We start from the raw sequence: 12,362 nt of genomic DNA on the forward strand, positions 1-12,362 counted from the left end.
CAGACGGATGGATGACACCCGGTTCTCTCTAGTCACTTGTCTCAAACTGGGCAGGAAAGGATTAGCCTTTTTTAGACATCAGTAACAGAGCTACATAATGGGACAGATGGAACTTCAATTGCACAAGTGCCAATGGGGCATCTAAATTCTAGGTGTATAATGAGTGACCTATATTACATATCCTGATATGAAATATGAAGAATGTGGACAGAGACTCCTTTACTGTTTGCACTTGAGGCAGGAAACACCAAACCCACATGCAGAGCCTGTATCAGGAGCCTTCTCAGGCAGATACATAGAGGCTCTGGCTGTAACCCGGGGGACAGACTTTACACAAACTCATTACTAGGCTTAAAATTGCTACAGATTTTGAGCATGTTGCTTAATTAATTTCTTTCTGTCTCAAAACCCAACTACGCAATGAATGATACACGGAGCATTTCTCTGATGCAGATTCCCCCAACAAATCTTTGTTTGAGACTTTATGTGTAAAGTAGGGTTTTCAAAGCACTTTCAATATTGTGCTTGTCTTAATACTCACAATGAAGTCCTAGAAACCCTCATTTTCAGATCTTGAACCTGACGTCAGATAGATCCTGAAGGTACAACCATTTTGGCCATCTTCTGTCAGAAGTACCACATTCCATCTTGGTTGAGAGATCATGACACTCTGTGTGACAAATCTAATGGGTGGCAAGGCCAGGACGATAACCTAAAGAGTCTGATTCAATGGGTCGTATACACACCACACAGCACAGCTGCCTTAAAAAATAAGATGCTTACACATAAATTTTATCCAGTGAAATCTGAATGACAAAATATATCAAATCACCTAAATATTCCTCAAATAATACTTTAAATGCCTGGACCCACACCTTACGATTAAAGCACAGGCTTTTCTCTGAGCTAATATAAAGAGAAAAACTAGACATTGTGCATATTTTGAAGTTTATATTCAAGCATAAACTATCCATTTAAAATTATTTTTGTCTGAGATAAAGCTTCACCAAATCTGCAGGTAGGATATTTTGGGGAGACCCAACCCCATACTTTAGATACAGTTGCTACACAGGTTCAATTCACAGGGGAATAAAAGGGTGGCTTAGTCAGAGGCTGTCAACTTAAAAATAAAAACACTTATTGAGCACCATGTATATGCTGAGCACAGGAACAGAAAAGAGGAAAGCAAAAATAAGGCAGATGTGCTTCCTGCCCTGGGGGAGGTCATGAACTGGTAACAAGAAACACAGTTACAATAAAAGGAAATGAATGCTATGCTCAACACAGGAATAGGGACTCTGGCAATACAGTCCACAGTTAACTCAGTTTTGGAGGTTGAGACAGAACAGAGGGACTTGCAAGAGTAAATAATTCTTGAATTGAGTAGAATGGTTAATCAACAAATCCCTCCAAGAGACCAAGGCCATAGTAAGAAGCAGGTCACACTGGAGTTGAACCTATGGTCGAGACCTTGGTTGATGAACCCTCCCACTTCACGGTCAAAGACTGTCATTGTAACCCCTGCACGTCTTGCCATCGTTCCAGAGAAAATGGAACCAAAATCTTCCCCTCTCCAGGCAAAAGAATGCAGAGTTAATGCGTTAACAATGATAACAGGATCTTCAAATGCAAAGAACACCACATCCGAGCTCAGCATTACCAAATAATCGCAGGTGGTAAGACATCTGTACGGTACCTGTTCACAGTAGCTACACAGCTGGCCCTGTGTTATACTTTGCTTAGTCTCTGCAGTCCTCAGAGGTAAATATAGTTTCAACAAGCAGGGCTTTCGGAAAGCCTAATAGGGTCAAACAGATGACTAGACGAATGTCCCAAATTGGCCCAAGACTTACACAGTGCTACGTAAAAACAGGTAGATTTGGGGTTTTTAAAAATTCTTTGCCAAGTTTGGTTTCGTTCTGTTTTTCAGTACACACTTTTTAAACCCCTGGCCTGTAAACTTGATCTTTTGGACAGCAAAGGACCTCTGGGTATTACCACAAAAAAAAACAAACCATCGAGTGACTGTAAAGATGCACGGTCATAGCTAATGGCACCCCCGATTCCCATGATCACAATTCACATTCTCCACAGTGAAGTAACCCTATTGTAAATCAACTGTTCTCCCAAATTACATTGCACGCTCCTTAATGGTTTCTTATTTCTTGGGAATATTTGGTAAACATGCCCGCTATTGGCTGTGAGAATAGCATTGAAAAAAAAAGCAGATGAGTGTTTACATAAGACAGTTAATTCACCCTTGGAAGTTTCTTTAAAGTTGCATATTTTTCATATAAAAATCCCATAAGCAGAGGTTGTAGGAGGATGATGTTGATGGATACTGACCGTTCGACCCAGTTAGCAACCCCTTATATGACGTCCACGTTAACGGGTAGAAGGGGCTGAATTTTTAAAATTAAACAAAACAAAACATCTGTGCCCGTCCAGCCTTAGCCTTCAGGATGGGGCAGATCCAGCAAACATACAACCAGATTCTGCAGAACAGGTTTGTTTTCCTCCAATTTGCATTTAGTTTCCATAAAAATCTTTGACTTTTCAGCCCTTGCATTCCAGATTTGACTTGGGAAGCGTCATCAGTATACTTACGAATCCCTGCCAATTTTCAATGCCAGTGGAGTCTAAATCTCTCAGCCAGTTAATCTCTATATAGGTTGATCTTCTGGCTCTTCCAGCAAGGGTCAGATTCAGGGCGGGGGCTGATAATCATTGCTGTCACTTTCTGACCCTGTCCTTAATATATTGGGCTGACTTAATCTGGAGCAAACTTCTGTAAAAGGTGTCACTTCCTCCTCAATGCAGAGAAATCCCAGACTGGGTTGCTCTAGTAGTGAGTCCACCCAGTAGGGGGATCTGAGAGATCCCTCTGGGGTCCCCATCAAGGTGGCCTCAGATTCATCCTTGAAAGTGACCCAACCTGGGTGAGCGAAAGCCAGACTGAGCTACCCCTGGGTGGAATGTCAACCTCCGAACCAAACTGAGAGCTGAAGTCACGTTCCAGGGAAGAAGGTCCCATTTACCACATTCCCTTCTTGTTTTCTCTCCTCAAATAGAAAAGCATATGTCCCTTAAGGAAGGGGAATTGTTCCAAAAGTGGGGGGACGGGGGAGGAAATCCTGAAGAGTTTTAAGTCAGAAACTTTAGGATCCAAAAAAAAAAAAAAAAAAAGCATCAGTTTTTCTCATTAATTCAAAAACACCTTACAGGCATCACCTGATGAATTCCCCCCAAGTGTGAAGACAAGTCCCGCAGGTTGTAATCAAGGTGAAATGGATTTTTGTCCACAGGTAGGCCCCTTTTTTTGCATGGGGAGGCCTTGGGACTCATGGAGAAAGCTGCAAGACATTTTACCATCTGCTTTTATGGGTAAGAACAAAAATGGAAAGAAAACCAGGCAGCTCACCTCCAGCAATGAACACATTGCACCAACCAGGAGATACCGATTTTCCCTCCCCAGGCCTTTATCAAACAGACCATCACACTGCTTAAATTTCACAACCATTCCTGTCTCATCAGCTCTGTAAGTAGAACGAGGAAAAAGACAAGAAGGAGGAGGAGGAGAAGAAGGAGAAGAAGGAGAAGGAGAAAAGAAGAAGAAGAAGAAGAAGAAGAAGAAGAAGAAGAAGAAGAAGAAGAAGAAGAAGAAGAAGAAGGAAAAGAAGAAGAAGAAGAAGGAAAAGAAAAGAAGAAAGAAGAAGAAGAAGAAGAAGAAGAAGAAGAAGAAGAAGAAGAAGAAGAAGAAGAAGAAGAAGAAGAAAGAAGAAAGAGAAAAGATGAGGACGAGGAGGAGGAGAAAGGAGTTCCGCCTCCTGGTGTAATAATAACCGGAGCCACGGAAGATGCTGGACTCAATGGGGCAGGCACCCAGGGCCCCGAGCCTCGGAGTGAAAGTCCTGACAACCGGCCTCACACGTCAGTGCGGCCGGGAGAGGCTCTCTGCCGAGCACCAGGGATTGTCAGGAATCCGGCACACACATGGATTGAGTTGCTAGTCTCCAGGAGACATAATAGGCCTTAAAGGCAAGAAGGCAGACAGGCGGGGTTTACTGAGGATTGCCCCCCAAGTCTAAGGCCCCAACCCTCACGGGCCGCCCAACTCCCTGATTTCCACGCATCTAGAGATGGAGTGAACGCAGGGCAGCACAGTCCCCTCCCACGGAGGCTCTAAGCTTTGCTCAGAGAACAGCTGTCCCCCTTAGCCCCGGACTAGCCTGGCAACCCCAGCCCGCTGACACCCGGACGGGGCTGGGGTCAGGGAAGGGCGCCCCGCCACCGTAGGACCTTTTTGGCTCATCGCTCTTACACAGGTGGCACGGCAACTTTTCTGTGCAGTGGAACCTGGCGAAGAATGATGGTAAAGAGTCGAGAGAAGACAGTGATGTGCAGAGGGAGCCATGCCCCGACTAGGGCAGGCCAGAAGCTACCCCCAACCCTGCCCTGGGGGTCAAGGGATCCCCTGCATCAGAATCACCTGCAGTATTTGTTCAAAATGCATGTCCTGGGCCCCATCGGGTGACTCCTAAGCACCACCCTAAATGCCATATGGCTACAAGGAAAGTCTCCAGTTTACAATTTCTCACCCTCAGGTTTGAACCTCCATTCCCACACTGGTAAGGCTGCCCAGAGCCCTATCTCCCTGTGCCCGTCTGTACCAAGTGGCTGGGGCTCTGCTCCAAACCAGAGGGTCTCAACTAGTATTTTATCATCACCTCCTCCCCCACACGTAGCCCCTTTATGCTTTGCTTTTAAATCCCAGTTGCCCTACTCCATCCATGAAACATTAATATCACAGATCTACTGCACATCTGTCTCTGTAGCCCCGCAGCCCTCTGGGGCTTGGGGGGTGGGCACAACCATTGTCCGATCTAAGACTTCGCCACCACCCCAGAACCGATCTCCACCCTGTTGGGAAGCACACACTAAACACAGAGTCGCAAAATAGGCTGAGCCGGGCAGCAGGTCTAGGAGGGCTGCAGATGAGGAGAAGGAGGAGCAGCTGAACGGGCCAGCCAGAACCAGTTCTAGCTGACTGTTCCCCAGAGGCTTCAACGGACACCAGGTACAGCCAGATCTTCCAACATCTCAAAAGAATGTAAAAAAAAATGAGATTTTTTTTTTCTTTAGAAATCTCCCAATGTTTAAATGTTGGCAAGTCCAAAAAAACTGTAAGCTCTAGGAAAGCTGAGTTTTATGTGCAAGCTGCTCATTTGCAACTTCTGCTCTAGGAACGTTTAAATGAAGAAATGAGAGAAGAGGCTCCAGGCTGCTATGTGCGTGGACGTGACTTCCCAGAATCCTTAGCAAACCCTTGAAGTTGCTCCAGGCTGCTGTGCTGGTGGGATTTAAGATCCAGAGGGTAGCCTCTCTCAAGGACAACCCAAACAAGTCTTTCTTGAACCAGGGTTGCCAGGCTTCTTGGGGGATGGAGGGGGTAGTTGGGGGAGGGGGAAGCAAGATTTTAATTAATCTTCATCAGTTTTATGGTCAACCTCTGCCCCTGCCCATGGACACAATTCTCAATGCCCTACAGTGAAATATCCTGCACTTCTAGCAGGAGCTCCCAGTCCAAAACCCTTGCAGACACCCCCACCGTGCTTTTGCTCCTGCTGGCATCAGTGCCCGTCTGCATGCTGCTCCCACTGCCCAGAATATGGCCTCTCCATTCTGTGAATGGGCTGCCCATTGGGCATGACTCAGATGAATCCTCCCTCCTGTCACATCTCCCTCCTCTGTCAATTCTGCTGCGGGTGTGACCCCGTTAGTTCCCCATTACACTCAGCCTGGTATTTTTCATGGATTGCTTCTCATTCATATATTGACCCCCAACCCCCTATAGACTGCAAACTCCATGGAGGCCAGAACTGCCTCTCCTATTTCTCCTGCTCCCTTTAACCATCAGTAAGACACCCCTGGAGTCACTCAAGAAATACTTAGAGAACTGTTCGCAGGGGTTGGACCACTTTTCAACCTTTCCTCGGCAAAATTAGGACTAAGGATGTGCACAAAGTCCACAGAAGTTTTTTTCATGTGAAGATGCACAACTGTAGTGCTGATCCTACCAACAGAGTCCGTGTCCCCTGTTATGAGAGAATCTGTAGGGGAAGCTTGGACCTCTCCACCCACCCCAGACCCCATATTCACATGTTTATCTAAAACTCTTCGAGAACTCTTGGTCCTTGCAATGCAAATATTTATTTCTCTGCCTGACAACAGGGGTTTCTGTAGCCCTGAGCCCAGAAGACTACTTTAGTCCACCAGAGTCCCTAGACAAGTACTTGGATTTACTGAAATTGATGGATTATTGTGCGGAGAGAGGAAGAGAAAAACTTCTCACCTAAGTCCGGGGAATGAGGTGGAGAACAATAGAGTCGGCTCGCAGGCAGACAGGCTTCGCTCCAGGCAGGATGGAGCAGCACTTTGAAATCTTCCCCTAGCCCCAACCCATGCTGTCCCAGCTTGGCGTACGCTTTCATTTATCATTTATCCGGGGATCAGTAGCGGGAAGGGGGGTGCGTTCTCCAGCTGTTGTGTCATTTCCCTTGATAAGTCCTAAATTGACCGCGTTATCCGGCACCAAAGGAGCCTTCCTGCAGTAGGCATTTTTTATTATGTGCCCTTTTAGGGGACAAAGGCATCGTGTCAGTAAACTGCTATTGCTATGGGGAGTGTGGGGAGGGGGGACAATATTATTCTCACAGCTTCATAAGCAGGCTCTTCGGAGGGGCTAATGTGAGCGAAAGAAATTAGACAACATTACCATCTGTTAGCCCAACTGCAGCGGTGAGCCGGAGAAGGAAAGATAGAAAATTCTACTTTTTTTTTTTTCAAGGGCAATTTTTAGCTCTAAAGAATCCAATTAAGACATTTCAAGCGGCACAATTGTACTCTTTTGCACCAGATTTGTATTCATATATTTTTGCCGAATATTTGACCATATTTATGGGCAAAATGTGTACAATTTTTGCCCAGTATTTGAACATATTTATGGGCAAAATGGAGATGCATCCCCTAGCTGGTGCCTTCCTGCCCTGGCTGCTACCTGTTCAGCCCAGGGGAGCACACTCTTGTGTTGTGAAAGTGGCAGTATGTGAACTACCTGTGGCCTTACCTGGAATAGAATCACCCCGAAGGATGACTTGTAGAAGTGTAATGACTTGAGGATGGGATCCTGGGTGCCCCACTTGGGAGCAAGAGAAAACATTCCACAGTGTCTGCTTCCCCCACCACTCTGCTGCTAAAGAGAGCCGCTTTCTTATAAACCGTAATAAACAGATATCACTTGGATGTGTGTTGACGTATTGATCCTATTTTTAAAAACATCTCCACAGATCCTCAAACGGCAGCGGGTGAGGTGGATGGGGTTAATCTGGAGGAGATCCGAGAATTTGCCAAAGCTTTTAAAATCCGGCGCCTGTCCCTTGGCCTGACCCAGACTCAGGTGGGACAGGCTCTCAGTGCTACAGAGGGCCCCGCGTACAGCCAGTCGGCCATCTGCAGGTAACCCGTGCCCACATGCTGTCACCTGTCCTGGCCGGCCTGGGCCTCGTCTGTCCTCATGGCTCAGCTTTTCTTCTTCGGGCGGGCAGAGCTGGAGGGGTAGAGTGTGGGGACTAAGTCTGGGGCGGTTATACATTGGAATCAGTGGCATTGACAGAAATGAAGGTGCTTAAGCAGTTCGGGGTCCTGGCTTGATAACTCCTATCAACTCACAAAGAAGGCAGTCTCATTGGGAATCCCCCACTGGTGGGCCAGAAGCTTCCTTCTGGACCTGCTGTCCTACGCAGCTGAGAGCCACCATCCCCTGTCTGCAGACAGGTATCCCGAGCAAATGTTGTCAGGCTGCCAGTCCCACTGGGTGTTAACCCTCCCACCGTTTCTGCCCAGGGATGGCTTTCAGGATTTTCCCAGAAAAATTCACCGTAGAAAGAAAATTAACCATCTCGTGACCGCAAAGGAATGCTTTAACATGGCCTTGCCAGACACAACTCTCAAAGCACATTTTTTTTTTTTCAAAGAAGTAGCTGCTTTAAGTGGCTCAGAAAGGGGTGGTAAGAATCTGGCCTAAGCTGTCCCCGCCCCCTCCAAAATGAATAAATAAATAAATAAATAATAGAATCCAGCCTTGGTTGTGTTCAAGTTGATCTGGGTCAAGCCGCCAGCAGCAGACCCCTGCATGTATATATGTGTGTGTGTGTGTGTGTGTGTGTGTTGCACTAATCCCATGTTTATGCATGAGGTAACAAAGGCACTTCTGTAAGAGCTTTTTCCTCTTGGGCAATGCCTTATGAGTCCTCCTCCATCAGGAAAAGCCAAGAAACCAACTCTAAACTCATTTAAGTGGATTTTGTTCTTGGTGATCCATGAAATGCTGTCTTTTTATCTGCTCTTTATACTTTTAATGTATTCCCCAAAGGACGGAAGTGTACTTTGCCTGCAGTTTAAGACTAAGGCTATAAATAACATCAGTATGGGGTAGTAGCTTGCAGCTCACATTTTGCTCAATGATTTTCCATAAAACCCATTGATTGTTGTTAAATACAAAAAGCGCCATAGGATCCTCTCACTTCTATGGTCTCCCCTACTGTTTTTTCTTATAAGATACCTCCCTGTAGAAAATAACCTTTATTCAGTCTATACAAGGATACTACTGCTGGGAAATTTGTTTCAAGGCTTGTATATGTTATTCCCAACAACACAGAAACATCAACACTAACAAGCAGCATCAGTGATATGAATACGCCTGCTCCCTGTTGGGAAACATTAATTTTGTTTCATCTTGACAGCCTCGTGATGAAGGCAGCCATAGGTTTGTAAGTCGTTGTCAATTTGTTATTTTTGCTAAAGTCCTCTTTGGCTTATTTTTAGTCCTAAAACATGATTTCCTTTTATTGGTTTGAGTGCCATCTCAGATGTTCACCAACACCCGTAGAGTGTCTGGGGCATTCCCAATCAAATATGTAGATTTCTGAAGTCTTCCCCAGGGAAGCCAAGAAAGCAATGGCTGAAATGGCAAGAGAGACCCTGGGAACTCCCCATATAACTGAATATGCCTCGACTTTATAGTCTTTCTCTAGCCTGTAGGGTCTGGCTGAGCCAGTTATAGGAGCTAAATACCAAAAGAAAAAAAAAAATGAAAGCCTTGAAAGAGACGGAGATCTGACATTGGAACAATTCACATTTATTTAAGGGGTAGACAGGAATCTGCATTTGAGCCTGCACACTCAGGTGTCACTTAGGAGGGAGGGGTGGCTCCCAGGCACCCTTTGATGAGTCCCTCCTTGAGAGAGACAAAGAGAAGGAAACATCACCAACACCCTGAACATCCCTATTGCAGCTTTGCCCCTCACACCATGGCACTGTGAAGCCTGTTGTCATGTTTATCCACAGTTTAAGCTTTGAAGCTTTTATGGTCAAATGTAGTATGTGGCAAATTCCATGACCATTAGAGCTTTTGTGGCAAGCTCATTAAGTGACTCATTAAGTTTTTTATTGAAAACAAAATGTACTTCTTCCCCCTCTGACCAGGAGTGGAAGTTGGGTTAAAAAAATAAATAAACAAATAACCCCTTGATCTATAGACAGAGAACGCAATGCACTGGAAATCACGTTAAAACTTGGTACTATTTGCACTGCTTATCACAATACCTAAAATGCAGTGTCAAAGATAATATTATGGCCCATAGAGGAAGCCTATCCTTTTGTGCCCTTCTGCAAGCATCCTTATAAAGCATACTCAGACTGGCTAAAGCAGGTTCATTTCACTCTAGGAGAACAGCCCATTGTAGTAAGATGCACTCTGCAGTCAGATGGTTGTCTTTCAATACACTGACCCCTTAAAAAGAGTGAATCCAAAGAGGATCCGAGAGAGAGGATCTGTGTGTCCAAAGTTGTCATACCGTAGGCCATGAATTTGGATTTAGAATAAACAGATGAAGGAATAAAAGCAATTACTAAATACTTTGGTGTATTTCGTGGAAGCATGAGGCTGAACTGGATACCAGGATGACCTCTTAAGGCGCTCTATATAATTTTGTCCCAAGATGCTTCATATTTCTTAAAAATCCCAGAAATTTTTCTGGATTCCGTAGCCCAGAATTGCTGAGAGCCGTTGATACCTAGACCACATTTGCAGAAAATGATATCATTCAAGGACAGTTTGCAGATATCACACATTAAACACAGCTCGATGCCCCAGTGCCAAAGTGTACCATCGCCCCGGACAGTGTTTAAAAAGCATGAGGTGGCCTCAGCACAACCGGGGACAGTGAGAGGGGAGCGTTGGTAGCAACTACAGCAGGGTGTCTGGCTGCATGAGGCCCACCGTAAAGTAGCAACGGGCTGTGCTTTGCCTGGAAAGGGGCATGTTGCTAACTAACATCTAGTGCAAATGGTTTGTTATCGGAGATCGAGAAGGGACGAGGGAAGGCGGGGGGAGAAAGAGAGGGAGAGAGGGATTCAAATGAGACAGAGATGAAAAGAACCCAGTCCCAGTCTCCATCCCGGACTCTGTAACCAAAACAGCAGTGTTTTCATAACCGAGTCAATGGGAGGAGTTTAAGGCAACCTCAATGAGGCACACGAAAGGAGTCGTTCTTGGTGGAAGAACATGACAGCTGCTGTCGCCTGGCGCCACTCCCTGGCGTTTACTTTTGCCCTGAGGATTCTGAGTGTGGGGGACACATGGCTGGGGACGAAGGGTTTGACAGGCGCTTAGATCTCCGGAGTGTGCGGGGTGGGGAGGGCTCTGCAGGTCGGTTTTCATCTCCCTCGCGATGGCTGTCGTGTGTCCTGGCGTCTGCAACCCCCCCGTGTGCCCCCGTCTCCCCATCCGTGTGGCTGTGCGGGCTGCATGCGGGGCATGAGCATGCGGGCCGGGTGGCGCTGGCTTGAGCGGGGACGGCCACCTTGCAGCGGGCTGCTCCCCCGGAGTGAATTCGCTCTGCCAGTCAGTCAGGCAGCAGGCAGGCAGGGCGCCCACCCTGGCAGAGGACTCAGTGTAAGACTGTTCTTTCTCAATTCTCCCCCCAGACACACCATCCTGAGAAGCCACTTTTTCCTACCACAGGAAGCCCAAGAGAACACTATAGCTAGCAGTCTGACAGCCAAACTGAACCCTGGCCTTTTGTATCCTGCCAGGTTTGAAAAGCTGGACATCACCCCTAAAAGTGCCCAGAAGATCAAGCCGGTGCTTGAGCGGTGGATGGCTGAGGCTGAGGCCCGCCACCGAGCAGGTGTGCAGAACCTCACCGAGTTTATTGGGAGTGAACCGTCCAAAAAGCGCAAGCGGCGCACCTCCTTCACCCCCCAGGCTCTTGAGATCCTCAATGCCCACTTTGAGAAGAACACACACCCCTCTGGGCAGGAAATGACCGAGATTGCCGAGAAGCTGAACTATGACCGGGAAGTAGTTAGAGTTTGGTTCTGCAATAAGAGGCAAGCCCTGAAGAACACAATTAAACGCTTAAAACAGCATGAGCCGGCCTCGGCCGTCCCCCTGGAGCCCTTAACAGACTCTCTGGAAGACAACTCCTAAGGATCAGAAGCAACATGCCCAAGAGCTAACCGCCGCCCTCAGACTCCACAGATCATAACTGATGATGATGATGATGATGATGATAAAAAATTGAAAATAAAATTGACAAGTAGCCCCCAGTCCTCACCCTCGTCCATAAAAGACTGAGAAAGCGACCAAGTGGACAGAATGGTTTATACATGTCCATTGGTTTTCCAAAAAGAAAAAAAATATAACAGTTTTTGAAAATTTTTAAACGAGGCAGACACCGTCTGGCAGGTGTGTGCGGTAGGGTAGTCCCCCGGCCCAACCCGTCTCTACCCCCCACCCCTCCGAAGCCAATTTTCTAACGGACTTAGAGCAAACCAAATAACCACATACTTTTTTCTGTGTATTATGAAAATGTGAACACATTTTAAGGAAAAAGAAAAAAGACCAAACCAAAAACAAAAAGAAAGAAAGAAAGAAAGAAAGAAGAAAGAAAGAAAGAAAGAAAGAAAGAAAGAAAGAAAGAAAGAAAGAAAAAGAAAGAAGAAAGGAAGGAAGGAAGGAAGGAAGGAAGGAAGGAAGGAAGGAAGGAAGGAAGGAAGGAAGGAAGGAAGGAAGGAAGGAAAAAAAAACCCAAAAGCAAACAAAAACTTTTATCTGTTCATAGCGAATACAAGCCTGCCACCTGGAGGAGGGACTGCATTCTTTCAGGGTCTAAGTGCTGATTCACTCTGAAAACCTATTAACCAAAGTCAGAAACATGGCATTGCAAACGCGATCGTTGGTCTACTCTTCTCTGCGTGTAAAGTTGTGTTACGAATTTTTACATTTGTACTTAAAGGAA

At 46.2% G+C, this 12,362-nt stretch overlaps 1 protein-coding gene across 4 annotated transcripts in view; it reads left to right on the plus strand.

The window, feature by feature from the left end:
* POU6F2 (POU class 6 homeobox 2) overlaps window positions 1-12,000 on the plus strand; it is a 476,258-nt gene extending 464,258 nt beyond the window's left edge. For 3 of the 4 annotated variants that reach the window (XM_072791624.1, XM_072791626.1, XM_072791628.1), the window contains 2 exons: window positions 7,347-7,515; window positions 11,047-12,000. In XM_072791624.1, coding sequence (XP_072647725.1) covers window positions 7,347-7,515; window positions 11,047-11,551 — 674 coding nt within the window. In that variant the 3' untranslated portion in view covers window positions 11,552-12,000. The remainder of the gene's footprint in view (window positions 1-7,346; window positions 7,516-11,046) is intronic. The other variant, XM_072791627.1, reaches the window with a different exon arrangement.
* The last annotated feature ends 362 nt before the right edge of the window (window positions 12,001-12,362 follow it).

The sequence above is a fragment of the Canis lupus genome, chromosome 21 (genome assembly GCF_048164855.1).
Source record: "Canis lupus baileyi chromosome 21, mCanLup2.hap1, whole genome shotgun sequence".
NCBI lineage: Eukaryota > Metazoa > Chordata > Mammalia > Carnivora > Canidae > Canis > Canis lupus.